The 19,484-nt window shown below is 32.0% G+C and overlaps 3 protein-coding genes across 4 annotated transcripts; 1 reads left to right on the top strand and 2 right to left on the bottom strand.

The window, feature by feature from the left end:
• Positions 1 to 8,780: 8,780 nt before the first annotated feature.
• On the bottom strand, positions 8,781 to 11,580 carry eIF3h (eukaryotic translation initiation factor 3 subunit h). The gene is made up of 5 exons (XM_088200508.1): positions 11,430 to 11,580; positions 10,987 to 11,207; positions 9,568 to 9,727; positions 9,304 to 9,508; positions 8,781 to 9,238 (listed from the first exon to the last, which is right to left on the bottom strand). Exons 1-5 carry the CDS (start codon positions 11,496 to 11,498, stop codon positions 8,886 to 8,888), a joined length of 1,008 nt encoding a protein of 335 aa, XP_088056634.1. The 5' UTR covers positions 11,499 to 11,580; the 3' UTR covers positions 8,781 to 8,885.
• A 1,553-nt stretch (positions 11,581 to 13,133) lies between these two features.
• Positions 13,134 to 15,290, bottom strand: LOC148228487 (putative tRNA (uracil-O(2)-)-methyltransferase). 2 transcript variants are annotated; one of them, XM_088200286.1, is made up of 3 exons: positions 14,516 to 15,290; positions 14,195 to 14,443; positions 13,134 to 14,109 (listed from the first exon to the last, which is right to left on the bottom strand). In XM_088200286.1, the coding sequence occupies exons 1-3, from the start codon at positions 15,218 to 15,220 to the stop codon at positions 13,234 to 13,236; spliced, it is 1,830 nt and encodes a 609-aa protein (XP_088056412.1). In that variant the 5' UTR covers positions 15,221 to 15,290; the 3' UTR covers positions 13,134 to 13,233. The 2 variants fall into 2 exon arrangements, with proteins under 2 accessions (XP_088056412.1, XP_088056413.1); XM_088200287.1 differs by having other exon boundaries at positions 13,992 to 14,109; positions 14,184 to 14,443.
• Positions 15,291 to 16,107: 817 nt separating this feature from the next.
• Positions 16,108 to 18,223, top strand: LOC148228488 (uncharacterized). Its single transcript, XM_088200509.1, has 5 exons — positions 16,108 to 16,190; positions 16,334 to 16,386; positions 16,455 to 16,530; positions 16,613 to 16,695; positions 16,773 to 18,223. The coding sequence occupies exons 1-5, from the start codon at positions 16,172 to 16,174 to the stop codon at positions 17,802 to 17,804; spliced, it is 1,263 nt and encodes a 420-aa protein (XP_088056635.1). The 5' UTR covers positions 16,108 to 16,171; the 3' UTR covers positions 17,805 to 18,223.
• Positions 18,224 to 19,484: the final 1,261 nt, after the last annotated feature.

Consider the following 19,484-nt stretch of genomic DNA (forward strand, 5'->3'; position numbering starts at 1 on the left):
CTAATTTTTTTTAATATGTAATTACAATGTTCTTTAAAATTTAATTTTGTATCAACAATTACTCCTAAATATTTTATATTATCCACTATTTCTATACTAGAGTTATTTATTACTATTTTGGTACTATTATCTAACACATTTTTATAATTAATAAACATACATTTAGTTTTATTCTCATTTAATTTAAGTACATTATTCTTTAACCATATTTCTAATATACTTAATTCATTATTTAAATTATTTACAATTTCTTTAATGTTATCACCTATGCAATACATTAATGTGTCATCCGCAAATAGATGAATTTTACATTTTTTTACGTTATTAACTATATCATTAATATACAAAACAAATAATAATGGTCCCAATTTAGACCCTTGTGGTACTCCATAAGACACTAATTTCTCTTCAGAATATACATTATTTATTTTAACTTTTTGTTTTCTTTTATATAAGTAATTATTAAACCATCTTAAAACTATATCACTTATACCTATACTCTCCAATTTCTTTAACATTATTTTTCTGTCTATTGTTTCGAAGGCTCTCTTGCTAATTGCGCTAATAATTATAAATTTTCCACACACCCCAAGACGTTAATCACTCATAAGTACCGCCAAAAAACACTCTTTGTTTTAAAAGAACACGCGCTAGACAATAAAATATTGTTATTTGACTCATGTGTTACCGATGATGCCATGTGGACCATTTCTCTTAAGACGTGAACACATGTCAGAGGTGTGTCCAAGAAGCGATGCTATTAGCCTGCAAACATCCACGTCTGTAATTTGCCAAAACTGTCTCGATCCAGCAGAAGAGGTAAAAGAGACGCCTATGAGGTGAATTTCATTTTTATAACTGCGCTTCTCAGTTGTTCACTTGATACAGCAAAAGTTCGTATTTATAACAATTTATAATCGTTTCCCAAACTATCAACAATCACAAAATCCAATCACGATCATTTCCAATTTTCGTACGGCACGGCCGCTTTTAATTCGCACAGATCGGTTCTAATAAATTGCTACCTCATCTGCCGCTGCCCTCTCGGCTGATTGCCTTCCGCCGCTCGTCACATATAATATTTTGATCGATTATGTCTGGCAACACTTTAATGCCACATTTGCATAATAAAATTACATCGGCTCGCATAACTTTGCAATCATAAATGATTGGCCCGTCGCTACTTCCATTAAACGCTAAATCGTCGTGTCGTAACCAGCCGACAGATTGAGCCTCATCGTCCGACGGAGCTCACTAAATGCTCCCATGGTGTTTTTTGTAATCTTCTTCTTAGCAAACAAAACATCGGTGGAAGGATCGAAGATCATAAAGTCGTCCTTTGGTTGTCGAAGTATCAACAATTAGAACATATCAAGAGCAAATATTAATAAGTATAAAAATATGGTTCCATAACAGACTACTCCGTTATAATCAAATTCGTAATATTTATATTTTTAAATAATAAACTTTAATCGTGTATATCAAATCGCTTACAAATCTAATGGATCAGCTTCAAATATAAATTATCTTCAGTCTATTGAACACTAAAAACTTCATTACGACAATGATTTTTAGACCGGATGGTAATTTAAAACTATATATAAAAAGAATATATTTTAATAATTTCGTATTCATGGTCATAAAAATAATTTAAAAAAACTCAATATTCAAAGAATATGCTTTATAATATAAATCTGAGAATAATGGAATCCTAGTGACAAGTCGTTAACAAAGACGACGCTATTCAAGGTTTTACTCTTTCTGCTGATATTGTATCGTAATCGGTCCAAATTATTCAAACAGCTTAATATAAGTTTAACAATGGATGTGTGTAATACCAATGCTTGGTAAATCTAATGTCGGAAATACTGATAGAAGTCATGAGGAAAATTAACACCTTAGATGGGTGTTCTGAGAAATCAAGAACGCTTCTACCTCTTTCCCACTTCATTTAACCGTTTAGAGTTGAATTGCGAAGCAATCTAAATCTCCATTTTTTCTTCAATAATAGCAATTTTAACATAAACGCTTATACAAGTGCTTCTTTTAATATGAAAATAGTTGTGTACACATTGTAAAGATCGAGTAATAATTTGGGTTTTGTTGTTTATCTACTTGTCCAGAGATATTTGATTTGTCAGTAAGCTTTGCAGCCCTGGATACTTAAGCCTGGACTCCGATGAGGAGAAGGCAGTCACGGGCAGTCACCTGGCAGACTCCAGCAGAGACTCTAAAACTCCGGTAGACACTCGAAGAGACCAGCAGAATAACCCCACCTGGCAAACGCGCCCCCACCGACAGACCCAAAGATACGACCTGAGACTTTCAAACACGATCATCGTAGCAAAAGAAACCGCCTCCAAACACTCTAACTGCAAACTACAAGACCCCTGAAGATCTGCCACGGACATCATCCCTGCACCAGCTTCTCCACCACTGCTCGGAGAAAACGATACTCATCCATCATCGTAGCCACAATATAAGTAATATAATCTAATAAAATTCCTACTAGTTTCTACCTGCGTCTTACTGGCCGCGAATTTACACTTCTTATGTTCTTTCAAGACTCGTATACGAGTCTTGAACGAACAATGTTTATTAGCCGTGAACTCAGGCATGAGTCCCGCGTCATGCTTTTTCTTTTATTAAGAAAATACTGGGATACCATTAAGTTTGCGTCTGTATGATAATGAGAGATGGTTGTATACTATTCTTACATAATATAAAATAAAAAATAAATTATATTTTATTACAAATTTTTGTAAAAAGATTGCGAAAAAAAATGTAACGAGTCGTCACATTTTTGAAGCACGTGACTTTTTATGAAATGTATCAACCATAATTATTTATTTCATCTAAAAAAAAAATATTTTATGTTACACTCCTTGAACAGAAATAGATTTTGGGGTCAAAACTGTTTGGCTAGGTAAACATAAAATCAATCCAATCAAAAGAAATCGAAACATCCGCGGTTGATAGTACATCAATTAAAAAAGTTGCAAAATTTAAAAGTAAAAACTTCACGGTTTATGTAGATAAATTAGATAACACCGCAATCAAATAACTTCCAAAAAATATTATTCATTAACGTACGAACATTTTTACGGGTTTTTTATTTTAATATTTCCTCGCCATTTGAAAAATGATTCACAGATTAAGAAACTAGGGGAAAAGCTACAATTTAGATAAATTATCGCTGTATTAGTTTATTTTCGTCATAAAGTTAAATATTTAAAATAATTATTGCGCTTTTAAGAGTTTCTGAAGAATAAAATCATGAACGTATAAATATGATTTTTTCCTTGCTAATATTTTGTGTAAATTGGAAATGGTTGCAATGTTAACAAACCAGTTATTTGTAATTTATGTATGTTTAAATGCTTTTATAAATGTTTGTACAAACGATTTATAAAAAATATCTATTTATAATATAATATAATTTGCACTCACCAAATTTTTCGGCGTCCTTTTTCTGCTTACAACTGTCGCAGACACATTTATTTTCTTCATTACACTTATAAACCACACTATATCACTTTATCACTATTTATATATATTTTTATTATTTACACTTTTTTATTTACACTACACACATTTTTTAATACGTATAAAAACACTCGTCAATATGAAAAGGAATTTCACAACTTCTGCACATGTATGCTGTATCTTTCCTTATTCTACGTGCAGAACAAACACGGCATTTTCTTCTCACATATTTCTCCTCACTTTTTATTTTTATTGGTTAATGTTTTTTCAGCTTATCCGAAAGCCTTTCTGGTGGATCGACAGCACGGCAATATGCTGTAGAAACTGGTGAAATGACTTCAGAATCGATAGCTTTCACTGATTTTGCATTTATCCTTTAGCCTTACTCAAAAGAAAATCTTAAAATTTAATCTTGCTGTTGCAATTCAAATTTTGATAGACACGGAACGAATTAAACAATGCACATTGAAATGAATAAAAAACAACTTTTTGTTTATTCCATTGTTTTTCGAAATATTATGTAACTAGGTACTGATTGTTTTTTAAATTTAGATTATTTTAAATGTCTGTAGGGGCCTCAATTTTTATATTTTTGAGATTGATTGATACTTTTCCGGATTGTTTCACAAAGTCCTGTTTTCCGTAAAAATAAATATTTTGCGAGTAAAACGCTATTATTAAAATTGTAAGCATAAACACTTTGCGACTTGCTAGATATGGGTTTAGTACATTCATCGCCGTTACTAATCTTTCTGCATTTCCTGCGTAATTTTCCAGTATTTTTATATTACGATTTCATTAAGATTCATATTATTTAATTAAATGACACGCATCTTTCAACAAAAAAATCTTTGTTTGAAAAAGACGCGCACTAAACAATACATTCTAGCCTGCACATATTTATATTTTATATTTTCATTTATATTCTTTTAAGGCAAATTTTGTGGTATTATCCATGATCCGATGCAATTGGCTCGCAAACATCCTCATCTACGATTCGCCAGAACTGTCTTGAGCCAGCATTATAAAATAGGTGACAATTGGCCACGGAGCCACAGCAGTAGAAACGATTTAGGAGACTGCATCGACACGTAAGATGTCTCTCGTGCAGCTGCTCTGCCAAAAGCACATCCGACAATAATACAACTCGACACGCTAGCAAAAACTCTCCGACTTCCATTACCTGACATTTTAAGTCCACCACCCTTTAGCGCTATTTAATTGGTGTCCTAACAAGTTGAGTTTTTGAGTTAGTTGGATTTTGTAGGCATGAAGACGCAAATCTTTGGTGAAAATATGTTGCATAGTAATTCTTGAAATGTTACATTTTTGAGCACGATGCCGAATGGATGTTCCCGGAATCTCGGCCACATTCTGGGGATCAACCGTGATGTTTTCTATTAAACGACCTGGACGATCACGTGTCGATAGTCTGACAGCAGTAATCGATCTATTTTTAATAATGGCGGACTTCTTACCATTAAACTGTCATAATGGTTCGACTGTCAAAGCACAACAGCAAAATGGCGCTAAATTTCATTTTTCCGCTCTTGTTGGGACACCTTACATTTTTCTATATATGTTTATAAAATAACCCGAAAATAGTATTTTTCTATTTCCAGGATATAAAAGTAAAATTATTTAGACTGGTCTTATTTATTATCACTCCCTATACATTAATTCCATGTAAATCTGGGTGGTAAGAGTAGTCGACAGAAAAAAATTATAAATAAACATCAAACAATTAATATCCGTTGTTTGCAAATCGAACACCAACACCGACACCGACAGTTAACAATTATTTCCTCTCGCTTATAAATGTTCGACCGTTCGAGTAATTATTGTTGGTGCAGCAGGTTAACTTTTCCCGCCCATTAGTCGGGGGCGTGATTGTCGGTTATATATTCCGCGGGCGTAGTGATATCCATCACACATTAACTGTTCATCGAAGTGCGATTTCCTCTCCATGTGATGAAAATTGGCACGATAACAATCTTGGCCGGTTACGCGCTTTAGCCCCGATTACACTGCTCGATGATGATGTATTATATGGCCTGCCGATAATTAACGTGCTCCTCTCTCTCTCTCCTCTGTGGCGCTCTGCCACTGTGGGAATCAGAGCTTTTTGCCATAAAGCGGCGCCATTGTCGTACGTTAGATCGAGGGCTTAGGACTTAACCAATCATTAATGTGTCTAGAATTTGTGAATTTTATTAATAGGGGTTGATCAAGCTAAGATCGAACAAACAGTGAGCTAAAGCCTACATCGTGTTTACATGGCTGTATTGAAGTTAGAGCGTTCCAAGCCTACACAAATTCTTAAAAATTGCTCATACATATAGCGTTATATACATATGTATGTATGTAATATAGTTCAATATGATACAATGCTACGGCGTAAAAACTACCATTTCCCTTATAGATAAGATTTGCAGCTTCTACTATTCCTAAAATAAGTAAATAATTTATTTCATTGCCTTACTAAATATATAGTGATTATATATTGAACAACAGTTTTTCATCATATCCTCTTGGTGCTTTATACAATCGACAATTCGATGGGAGACATGTTTATTAGGAATTAAATGGATCGTTGACGTGTTTTGTTATCAATCTGGTCCGTGAGCAAAAAAAAGTTGGATGGTCCCTTTTGACACAGCGGGAACCTCCTGCCCGTGACATTCTTACGTTTTTCGTTCAAGCTGTGTTAATTTGATACAAGAGAATCGACAACTGAGTGACCACTTTTGTTGTGAACGTTTGCCGACGTCTACCGATTCGTATGCCTATAGATATTTTTCAGTTCGATGGTGAACGTGACTTGAGTACTGTACAAGCTAATAAATGATTATTACAATGTGCAATTAAATTATGAAACATTACCAAAATGCTATAAAATTTCTGCCACCTTTATACTATATACTTGTATATAAGTTGTTTCTATAAAATCTAAAATGTTTAGTACTAATATAAATTATAAAGTTTGAGAATCACTCTTTACTCGCTCAACGTCGAATTAATAGACTTGTCAACCCGTTTTGTTGCGGCAAGAATGAATAGTCATCTCGTTGGATCACTTCCTAGAATTAGGGGTTGTGTGAAAATGATCCTGATTTCCTTTCTGAATTTACCACGTGCTTCACGCGTATCAGCCACAAAACAGTCACTGTGTTCGTCGAATTAAATCCTAAGTGTGATTTAATTGAAACGGGGATTATTTCTATTTTCTTCTCGGTTCGGTCGGCGAAGGTTGCGTTGAGGTGTCATCGTACACTTTATCCCAATTGCCCACGGAACACGTTCAAGTATTCCAATCATACTATATTCTGAGAATTTCCTTGCTTGTAAACTAAAAAAATCAAACAGGTAGCTTATCGTATTTTAATTAAATCGACTTTTTGAGGGGTGTACTATTATAGTTAAAAGCATGATGAAAATACTATGTAACCAAAAAGTGATTTAAATCATTTGCCAATTATAATACAACATGTCAGTCTCAATGTGACATAAAAATATATTCAAATTATCAGATTACTACAATATAAATATAATATCCTACACGTTAAAAATAAATGGAGAGTACATTAAAGTAGTACAAATTAACCAACAGTATTTTTCAGTAATTTTTTGTATTTATATAATAAATAATAATACAATTTTAAAAAGTATAAATTTAGTCTTCATATGTATTAACTGCTCGAATATATTGTTTTTTTTTTATAAAACAGACGATAATTTACAATCGTTTTTGAAAGTTACAAAGATAGAATTTGAGAAATACTGGTGAAGAATTTTATCTGTTTAGGTCTATGAATGTGATGACTAAACGCAGATGCCTGATTGTGTTCAAATACTGTACTCACAAGGCCGGCGCTAAGAAAAGCGGGAGCCGAGGCAAAAATCATGTGCAGGGCAGGACCCCCCTGCAAAAAAGTTTGTTAAAATTAATATGTAATTTTATAATAAAATAGCGTTTCTTTAAATTAAATCACACTTACGATTATGATCTCATTTCTCATAAACAAATTTTTCGACATGCTATGGTTGCAAAATCAGCAAGATTTTCCACAGGACATGGTTGTGCCCAGTGAAAGAAGTACTGGAACGCTACCCCCTTTTGGGTGATCAATGATACTTTAGTGCAGGGCTCGGCAACCTATGACCCGCGGGTCACCAAGTGACCCGTTTGATGATTTCAAGTGACCCATTTCAGTTCTGCAAATATCATTTTTTTAACGTGTTACGACTAGCCCACATATATGATTGTTAGAACCAAAAATATTCACTGACCCGAATAGTCTTTTTAATAGTCACATTTTAATTATTTTGACCCGCAGCCAAAAAAGGTTGCCGAGGCTTGCTTTAGTGTATGTGAAACCGGAGACGATTACCCTATCATTGCTACTTCATTCACTTCTTTTAACCTATCTGATTTTTAGCATTGCGTTAAAACAATAATCTAACACCAACTCATACAATATTTTTAAATAAAATCTTTCACTTTTATATAGCTTACCTTTAAATGTTGGTCTTATATTCTATAATACATTAACATCAATCTATTGCTACATTTTACAAAACATACATATTAAAAAATTTTATTTATTTTGTATCTATAAAAAGCTTGTACCATTTTATAAGTTTTATAATTAATCATAATAAAACTTTGTAATAACTTATATGCAAAAATCTTTTCTATTTTTTTTTGTAAAAGATTGCTTGAAAATCTTGATTCAAAGCAATGCATTTTGTCTCGAATTTTAAAGGGATATTCGCATGCTGTGCTTTAGGCTTTTCAGTATGATTTTTATTAAGTCATTTATTACATCTAATAATCGAAGTTGATGAAGTGAGACCTACGAATTAAAATGAATGTAAATATCTATATAAAATATAAGTTTGTGTATTGATTTTTTTCATCAAATTCACTAGTCAATACTTAATATGAAATTTGTTTCGATAGATATTGCTAAGGCGTTTTTTGTTGTAGCTCTAAAATATGTTTTCTGTTTTTTCAATAATAAAAAGAAATGTTCCATGTTATAACAAATTAAATGTATGCATAAAATTATTCTTACAATAATTTAAATATTTGTATATTTGGTTTTTATTGATATTTTTGTAAATTATAATTTTTTTATATGGTTCTGTAACATAGAAGTTTTCTATACCAATAGATTTTTAATACAAGCTGAAGTGAACGTATTCTTCGCCATTGAGTTGCAGGCTCTTGCGACACATAGTCTAACCACAAACTTCTTATTTGAGGATACTTTTTAAATAAAATCAAAATATAAATCCCAGTTTAAATATTTATTTCAGACATCAAGTACAAAATTAAAATATACTTGAAGACATTGTAATACTTTATATTTTATAAAATTGATCTTCAACTCAAATTACGGGTTTGATTTGCTTTCCTTAGCCGATTGCAACGCCTGAGTGACATAAAGTTTGGCCAAGCTCTGAGAGCAGAACTGCGATATATGTTGGCTGTAAGTGTTAATTTGACCGGCAACTATCATCGGGTTGAGTCGGCCAGGCACTGGTGGCGGACGATAAATCTTGTTCCAATCTTCATCGGGTAGCGGAGGCTCTTCTTTAGCAGCCCGAATGCAGTTCTCTTGGGCGCGTTTAGCCATCGCGCGATTCTTATCTTGCTGTTGACGAATGCACAACTGTTGATACCGATTAAACTTGATCGCTTCTTGGTTTAATTCGTCGACTCGATCCATTAAACTACGCAAGTGTCCTATAAATATTACATAAACGACATAAATAAATATTATTTTAAATAGTATTAATTTAATAAAATACCTTCCAACACGGAAGCCGTTCCGAGATCCAAGAATCGGCTGCCTTCTTCTTCTGGAATCATTTCAGCTAACTCCGACATCATTATGTTAGTTAACGGAGAATTCTTAATGACGATCGGAACTTCTACGAACAATGTTTCAAAGCCGATCTTAAGATTCCTCAATGCTTCAGGAGTGAATTCGTTTTCTTTGTACATTGCAATGGCCTAAAATAATATTATTTCATTAACATATACACATGAATAGTTAAAAAATATTGTTTTACCTGAGGAGTTAGACGATAAGCTTTCAAAGTCAAGAATCCTCTTGCAGATTTTTTCGTGTCGTATATAACGACGACACTCTCTTCGATTGAAGTTTGATAATGGTACTGCGACTCCAAAAGAGGCAAACTTAAAAAGTTACCAACGTCAGCGCTTTGATACCTAAAATAGATTAATCATACATATCAACAAACATACAGTACATAAAACATAAATTTAAAGAACCTTAAAAGATAAATTTATGATGATCGAAAGAGCTGATAAAAAATAGGAAAGTAGAAAGTTCTACAAAATCATTAATAACCTTTCCTTTGAGTAGACAATATTTGCTAATATCCTAATATTAGTAGTCTTTATTCAAATTACTACTAATATTTATTGGCTAAAATTTTTAGCCTTTTCTCTTGATGGCTGATACACTTTAAAATCCTCCTCAATGACTTGAAACAAAGTATTTCTGAATACTTTGTACCGAAGCCAACATTATATGAGGTTGCTTCATTTAGGAAAGCTAATAAACATAATGGTTAGCAATAAGGCAACAGAAGTTTAATTCCAGCCATAATTTTAAAATATGGCAGTCAAGCACTACAAAGATTCACCACGATAAACAAGTGATATATAGGACTATTACATAAAAGGCTTGGGTTCGAGTCCCATATGAACCCTAGTGTTCTTTTAATGTCTATTGTGTCTGGGATATCGGAATAAGTGATTAATATATAATAATAATTCCAATGAATCATCGCATATCAGGTTTTCCTAGATTTTCCTAATCTCATAGATAAATATCAGGATGATTCTTTAAAATCGTGCTGGTTCGAACATATAATCTAATTCAGCTCATAGAGAATATATTATACATTGTCTGTCCCAAATTCGCGAGGACTGATCAAAAACAAATAGAAGACATTTGTTATTTATTCAAAATACATCACTTCCGAGTCAATATAGCTCTGGAGACGATCATAAAAAATTTCGAAACAAACCGAAAAGATTGATTCCATTAAGAGCTGCTAACAATTGATCAAACTGAAAGAAGCAAGTGACCGGAAGAAGCTAAAGTTGGCCAATAGAAAAAGTATTGTGTTCCACCACAATAATACCAGACCACACATTTATATGGAGACTTGGCAAAAATGTAGCAACATGGCTTGGATGTTTTAGTGTATCCACTATATAGTCAGGACCTTACACCTTCAGACTATAGTTTATTTAAAGTTTTGCAGAAGTATTAATGGTGTAAATTTACCGGGTCCCAGTAAGACTCAGGAATTGAGAAATCTTTCAGCTACCAGAAAGGTTAAAAAACATCATCAATCAAACTTTTAGAAGTTCCCAAATAAATTATACTTAAAACATTAAAAAAATAAAGCAACATACTAAAATGAAACACACTTATAAAGAGCAAATAATAATACCATCCAACGTGGAAGTGATCAACATTAACACGTCTTAATCTCCTCATCATATCTAATTGATATTCCTCTTCATCCATGTTGTCATCGTTGTGTTTGGGAAAAGGAAAACAGTTGGTTATTTCCAACCTATTTTCAACAACCAAACCTAGAAGAGCTCCTTGAGCTACTTCCATATTGCTACACGATTCCTCGTGGCAATGTTTCACAATCTTCATAGCAGCCTGAAAAGAAGAATATTAATTATTGTATAGGACTAATTAAATATAAGTGAAAATAATGATTACAGCCATATTGGTGATTTAATAAAAGCATAAACATAATACAAACGAAGTTACTTATGAAAGTATGGAATATTTAAGATGACATTTGAGTTAAATATGGAGACGAACAGTTGATGTGTATCTTTTTAGGTTAGGAAAAGATTACTATGAAAAATGGCATACCAATCCATCTGCCTGCACGTAGGCTACCGCGGAATCCGTCTCGGGTCGTCTATTCGATTGAGACGCCATTCTGTCAAAATTGATCGAAGCACGCCAACCAGACAGATGGAAAGGGACTCAACGCCGCCTTGTCAAGAGGTGTTGCCACACTAAAAAATAAAGTATTTTCACTAGTAAATTAGTTACGATAATTATTTTATTTTATATGACTAATATACATGTAAATGGATACTTTTCATAATATTATTATTATGAAAGTCTAAAAACACTATATTTCACAGCATTATGATTTTTTACGAAACGTTTTACTACAAATTTCGACTTGATTTTTTTTAATCTAGATACTTTTTCTTTAATATTTTAAAAAATGTTATTAAAATAATTATACATGCGGTAATCAATGTAAAAGTTGAATAGATAAATTTCTTAATTTAAGAAATAAAACAAGTTTTAAAATTAAGAGAACTATAATACATAATATGTATTAAAAAATATCAGTACTTAATAAGAATGTCGGCGCCATACTCAGAAACCACAATTTTTTGTCATTTAGGTCCAGGGCCGGCCCTAGGCTATTTAGCGCCACAGGCAAAAACTAAATTTGCGCCCCCTCCCCCCCACCCTAATAATTCTTTAATAACTCATTACATGAGTGCAAAACTTAATTCAAATTCAAGTAATTTAATATTACCTATATTTTACACCATACTCTTTTTTGCGATTGTGGATACAATTTAAGAATTTGTAGTTTTATTTTCGTCTCGATTTAAAGAGTACACAGTAGTGTATACAAAAAAATATCAGATTATATTCTTTAACAATATTGTTTGATAATTTTAAGTGAATATTGCGCCTTTATTTGGTATCACGGCGCCCCTCAAGATCTAGCGCCCCAGGCGATCGCCTGTACTGCCTGCCTCTCGGGCCAGCCCTGTTTAGGGCGCTGAAAACCGAAATGGTCTAACTGTTAGACCATTTCGGTTGTGACGCTGTTAGACTCTAGCAGCATCACAACTTTCGAGCCAGCCTTTATCATGGATATGAGATTTTTTATTAATAATTAATAATTAACATTCGAATTTTTCTTGCTGATTCTATATAATTTTCTTAATATACACAATAACTATCGAAAAGTTAAAAAATTAGGTAGAGGGGGGGGGGGGGTACTTAAATATTTAAAATAATTAAAGACTTTTTTATTTAGCAGTGTACTACAGAATATCACAAAATAAACTAACCATTCAGGTAGTAGACCTTGGAATTTTCATACAGAAGAAATGTGCCAATGAATATGCTTAGGCGGCTTCCATAAATTATGTTAAATGTTGAGGGGGGGGATTGTAACTGTGTGAAACAAACCAGAGTTTGGTTCAATGATATCTTGTGACATAGAAGGGGAAAATAAAAAAATAAGGGGTGGGGTGCAAAAAAATCACGAAAACCTGTAATATAATTTGTGGAAGCCGCCTTAGTTGAGAAAATTAACATCCTTTTTTATGTAACATTTATTTATTTATATGGTACCTGCAATCATGAGTCATCTTCTTTATCTAACACCATCAACTGAAAAATTAAGCTGTTCATTCCAATTTCCACAATGTGGATTGCCTAACTAAAAATATATGTTTTTGTTACATTACAGACTCTATGAAAAACTATATATTACCATTATTTATTTATATTAATGTTAATTAAAAGATCTTATTTAAATTCAAATATTTCAACTCTTTATTTATTATTAAAAGAAAACATTATTAGTTTAAAATCATGACATATTATACATTTAGACATGTACACTTTTTTATTATTGTATGTGAGAAAATCTACATTCTTCTGAATCCAGAGGACAACCATCGGGATGATTAATATAAAACCAACATGGTTTTACCTTATATTCAATATTTTTTTTATTCGCCCCATTTTTATTATTTTTAGTAGATAAGTATGATGTATATTCATTTTTAGATTTAGGATACCTAAATTTCACTGTACCGCAATCCACTTCGAATATATGATGATTATTTTTTAACAATGTTTGCAATCCGCCACATTCTTTCTTCAAATATTTCAACTTTTCTTCAGTTATATATTTTGGAATATCACTTATAGGGACACAGCCTCCAGCGTTCCAATTTTTAATGTATCTTTTATTGCTTAACAATTTTGATGTAACAATTTCGACAATTTCATTTATAACATTTTTATCTATCTTTGTACAATTTCTGACTTGCTCCACAGCTTCTCGAGGCTTAAAATCATTCATCCATGAATCATTTGTTATGTTTTCATTCTTTTTGTTACTATTCTCAACAAAATGCTTCAATTGAACTAAATGTTCTTCATGTTCCAATATTGAATATTCTCGTCTCGTACCTATTAGACATATTCTTTTAGTGCTCGGTATTTTGAGTCTATCTATTTGTGTATAAATACCACATTTTTCACAGATTGTTTGAACATATTCAAGATACTCATTATATTGGCTCTTTGACGAATTTTTCCTTTGGTATTTTGTTCCGTCAAAATTAAAGGCACAACACGGTAAAAGAAAAAATTTACAATTATATGAACTCCTAGTAGAGATCACTGGTATCCATGGAGTGAGTTCGTCTGAGTGATTACCAATCAACCAGTCTACATCTTTATATAAGCAGCTTTCCGTGGGTTCCACTGATTTTTCCTAAAATAAGACAACATATGTATATTAAGTATGCTAATCTTATAATATATGTATGAATATACTAATTTTATAACTTTTATCGTACTTCTAACTTGACAAAACTGGGATATATATCCCATATGCCTCTTTTACGGATATCAATTCCTTTTCCAGGATGTCCTTCGCTGCTTAAAATATAAACTAAAAGACCATTTCCACAACCTAAATCCAAAAATGATTGCATTTTATCACAAAGTGTGTTTTTGCGTTCGTTTCTCCATAGCAGTAAAAGATAAGTTGCAATGGCTACGTCTTCATATACAAACTTTGAAGGGTCAGTAACTTCAGGCCATATCTGAAAGAGTATTAAAACAACTTATAAAAATTTAAACTTCAATAATATTTTATTATACTATAATATAAGTACCTTAACAATATGCTGCCCATATTTATCTTTCAATTCTTGATATAGATCATTATACTCATTCAAGGATACTAATTTTAAGGAACCATTTATTATTCCATTTGGATTTGTAGTATCACTAAGAGACCATTTTTCTATGCGTGGTATTAACTGTTCATTCAACCATTTCAATGATCCTTCGTTCTTTTCATCAATTATTTCAGTCTTTAGTGTAATTTTGTTTAATTTTAATTTAATTTCATATGGATAGTTTGGTGCAATCCATATTTTATCACTTTCATCCGATATATTTATAAATATAGTATAATCTTCGTTTAAATTTAATAACGATATTTGATATGTATCTCTGTATTTAGACGATCTGGGCAAAAGTTTTTGCATCAATATGAAATATATCTTCTCTTCATTTAAATGCTCAACCAAAGACATTATTTCTTCATCAAATTCTTTAAAGCATTTTTCAGTCACCCGTGTATCGTCTTGCGAATTAAAAATATTAAGTATTATCTTATGATTAGTATTTAATGAATTAAAATCAAATTTTACGCATTCAGATAAAATAGTATCAATATTTAAACTGTAATTTTCAATTTTCCAGATACCAATGTTTGTTACGCCGCATAAGCGTCTATTTACAACATGAGAATTTTTCAACCAAATCGTTATTGCTTTCCAAAATTGTGCTGGATTAATTTGTATGGAACACATTTTAAGCAAATTAATTTACGCGTGGCACGTCAAAATGACATCTGTCAAACTATTTGGCCGTAACAGAGCGTTCGAAAATCCATGGCTTTTAAGATGCGCTTTCTATCAGATATACACCGAAAATATTTATTTTTTTCATTTTCTAAGAATACCAGCACGATCACAAGTTTGTTTATTCAGATTAAAAAAAAAAATTCGATTCGAAATCATTGTTCAAATTTATTAAACAGTATTATATAAATAATAAACAATATCATATAAAAATAAATCAATATTATACACTATTCTCATTTAAATAATGATCTACATTATAAATGTGAGAATAGTAAAAATATTAAAATATAAAATATTTTATTAGATATGTAGGAATAAACCATATTGTTATTTTGTTATTTACATCAAAATTTGAAAAAAAAAGAATCGTATTATTAAGATATATTTACCACTTTTAAATAAACACAAATAATAAGAACTAGTAAATTTATAAAAACGTCAAATTCTAAATAAAAAAATAAAATTTAAGAATCTGTTAACAAGGCCATTATTTGTACCAAAAACAATAAGATCATGAAAACATCAAATATGTAATAAATATTTACTGTCTAATATTTATACTGACCATTTAATATTAATAATTGACCAAAAAATAAATACATATACTTTTTATTCTAAGAAAATTAGCTGTAAGTACTGACTATGTATTCTGACAATCAATTATTTAAGCTGACTGTTTTACTACAATTAAAAATACCACTGTGTTAAGAAAATACTGACAATTAATTCATATAAATACTGACCAGGTAACTACCTATTATTATCTAATTAAAGTAATTAAAATCTGAAACACTTTCAATCCTAAATTTTTCCATCATGCGCGACAATTCGTAGTATTTGGACCTAACATTGGTAATTAATGATTTACGTCAACTGTCATCTTGATACCGAATTACAATGGCGTTTATTAAAACCGGTATTATTTTATTATTTCTTATTACAATGAAAATCAAAATAAAAAATGATATTTAAGTATTTGCTTTATTGTACTTTTATAAATGACAAACGTTCAAAATACAGCTGAAATATATACTGTTTTATTAAATTTTGTCTTTGCAGAAGCTGACTTTGAAACGTTTGTTTCCGTTAACACGATTCAATGTAAAATCAAGGTAATGAAACAAAATGTTTTATAATACTCGTTAAAGCATTATATCTTAAATTGTGTTCAATTTTCAAGTCGGAACACGTAAAACTCGAATATGACAGCAGCGAAGATACATTAAAAGACGATGTAGACGATATGTTCGAAACAGGTTAGGCACTTTAACATGTACATATGTATACTGTTGTATTCTATTATACAATATTTCAATTATGTTTACTATATGATTTCAGAAACCCATGATGTTAAAGATATAGTTGAGACGAATACTATTCATGTAGACGTTTTATCTCACCAAATCTACAACATCGAAAAAGTAATAATTGAGTAGATAGGGATTTATATGAATTTTAATAAATACAACTTATCTAACAAATAAAATTTTAATTTTAGAAACCAGAAAGAAAAAAATTTGCCAGAAATCAACATGAATGTCATAAAATTGAGTGTGATAAATGTGGAAAATCATTCAAACAAAAATCTGTTCTTTCACGACACATGCCAACTCATAGCATTGTTCGTGAATTTGAATGTGTAAAATGTGGAAAAACATACAAAACAAAATCCCATCTTTCACGTCATATGCCAACTCATAGCGATGTTCGTGACTTTGAATGTCGAATATGTGGAAAAACATTCATAACTAAATACAATCTTTCATACCATATGCGAAGTCATAGCGATGCACTTAAAACTAAAAACAATTTTTCATATCATATTAAATCTCTTTGTGCCTTTGAATGTAGTATATGTGGCAAAACATTCAAAACTAAAAACTATCTTTCACGACATATGCCAACTCATAGCGAAGTACGTGACTTTGAATGTAAAAAATGTGGAAAAACATTCAAAACTAAAAACTATCTTTCACAACATATGCTTACCCACAGTGAAATTCGTGGCTTTGAATGTGAGAAATGTGGAAAAACCTTCATAACTAAAACAAATCTTTCATTCCATTTGCTAATTCATAGCGATGTTCGTGACTTTGAATGTGATATGTGTGGAAAAGCATTTAAAAAAAAATCTGCTCTTTCACGACATATGCCAACTCATAGCAATGTTTGTGACTTTGAATGTGAAAAATGTGGGAAGAAATTCAAATCTAAAATCACACTTTCAAGGCATTTAAAAACTCATAGCGATGTTCGTGAATTTGAATGTGAAAAATGTGGAAAAACATTTATAACTAAATCCCATCGCTCAAAACATTTGCTGACTCATAGCGATATTCGGTACTTTGAATGTGAAAAATGTGAAAAAGCTTTTAAAACAAGATACCATCTTACACGACATATGCCAACTCATACTAATAATTGTTTCTTTGAATGTGAAAAATGTGGAAAGACATTCCAAACTAAACTCACTGTTTCACGACATATTAAAACTTGTGACCTTAATTTGATAAATAAGGAACAACATTAAAAAAGCGATATGAGATGCTATTTCCTTTCAATAACATATGTTGATTATAACAAAATGCTGAAAATTGCGTCATTTTAAATGCTGTGATTTTAAGTGACAAAATACCTATGCTCGATCAACTCTAATTTAGTATATAGAAAGGTGATGATACATACCTTATTTCGATAGTATTAAAATACATAGGTGGATTGAAGTGTCATAAAACTACAGATTAAAATTGATAAGAAACAAACAAAACTGATGATTATTAACCTTTAAAATATAGAACAAAAAAACAGCACCGTAAGTCAGAACGGGATACAAATTAACCCCAATGAGATATTTATATTAGCCGAATACGTTATTCCAGATAATGTTATTGAAACGCCAATTGAATATAAAATTAACAAAGATTATAATTAAAAAATTACAACCAAAAATATTTTTTGTTTATAGTCACATATATTCCTAGGTTAATATGTATTTATTTATTAGAAGTCTGGTCATCATAATTTTCTTTATACATCAACATTTCATACACATATATACACACTTTTGTGGTGGATTTTAATAATAACCATTAGAAATCTGAAACTCATGAATTGCACAATAGCCATGAAGACGGTAAAAATCTATAAATTATCACAGGAACTTTTTGAACCCTTTTCTTCATAAGCTTCGAAACAAGTTATCCCTTGTAATTTTCGACCGGTCACTCAACATGAAAATTTAAGTTTTCACTAAAGGGATGGATTGAAGGTTTGGACTAACCACTAATGCGATTGACTCAGTTTGCCTTTTTCCCATTCGACCAAGCTTCCTCGAACCATTATAATTATGCTTAGCATACATCTTGGTTTCACGAAATTTCCGCAATGACCTTTTTTAAGCTCTCACCAGCATCTCTTATTCCAACCTACACATCCCAAAATGAACAAAAATTTCCGAGATGACCTTTTGTTTTTAGCTGTCCCGGATTAGAGTTTTGTAAATATGATAAGCTTAAGGGCTGATTAACACGCTGCCAGTTGCTGGCCTGCCAGCTAGAAGTTGACTGGCGGGTCACTGGCACGCGACGACTGGCATTCCAGTCAAATTTCCAGTTTACACAGTGCCAGCAACTGAAAGAATTATTGTTACGAAAAAGCGCTACTCATCTTGCGCCAGTACGGTAGTGTGGTGGAAGGGTGAGCTGGCGTGCCAGTAAAACAAAAATAATTGTTCTACTGACGCTGCCAGCTGCTGCCGTGCCAATAGCCCACAGGCTTCTCCAGTGACTGGCGTTAAGCGTTTACACGGTGCTTGTCGCTGGCATGCATCGTGTAAATCAGCCTTCAAGGTTGATTTACACGATGCCAGTCGGCGTGCCAGTTACAGGATGCCAGCGACTAGCACCGTGTAAACGCTTAACGCCAGTCACTGGAGAAGACAATGCGCCACTGAACAAATATTTTTGTTTTACTGGTACGCCAGCTCCTTCTTCCACTACACTACCGTACTGGCGGCGCTTGAGTAGCGCTTTTTTGCAACAATAATTCTTTTAGTTGCTGGCACTGTATAAACGGCAAGCCGCCAGTGGACTGGAATGCCAGTAGCCGCGTGCCAGTGACTCACCAGTCAACTTCCAGCTGGCAGCGTGTAAATCAGCCCTAACAATAAATACATATTGTAGCGCACACCTTAAAGAGATGAGCAACATCC

The sequence above is a fragment of the Plectrocnemia conspersa genome, unplaced genomic scaffold (genome assembly GCF_051122295.1).
Source record: "Plectrocnemia conspersa isolate PC_06_02 unplaced genomic scaffold, ASM5112229v1 ptg000012l, whole genome shotgun sequence".
Classification (NCBI taxonomy): Eukaryota; Metazoa; Arthropoda; class Insecta; order Trichoptera; family Polycentropodidae; genus Plectrocnemia; species Plectrocnemia conspersa.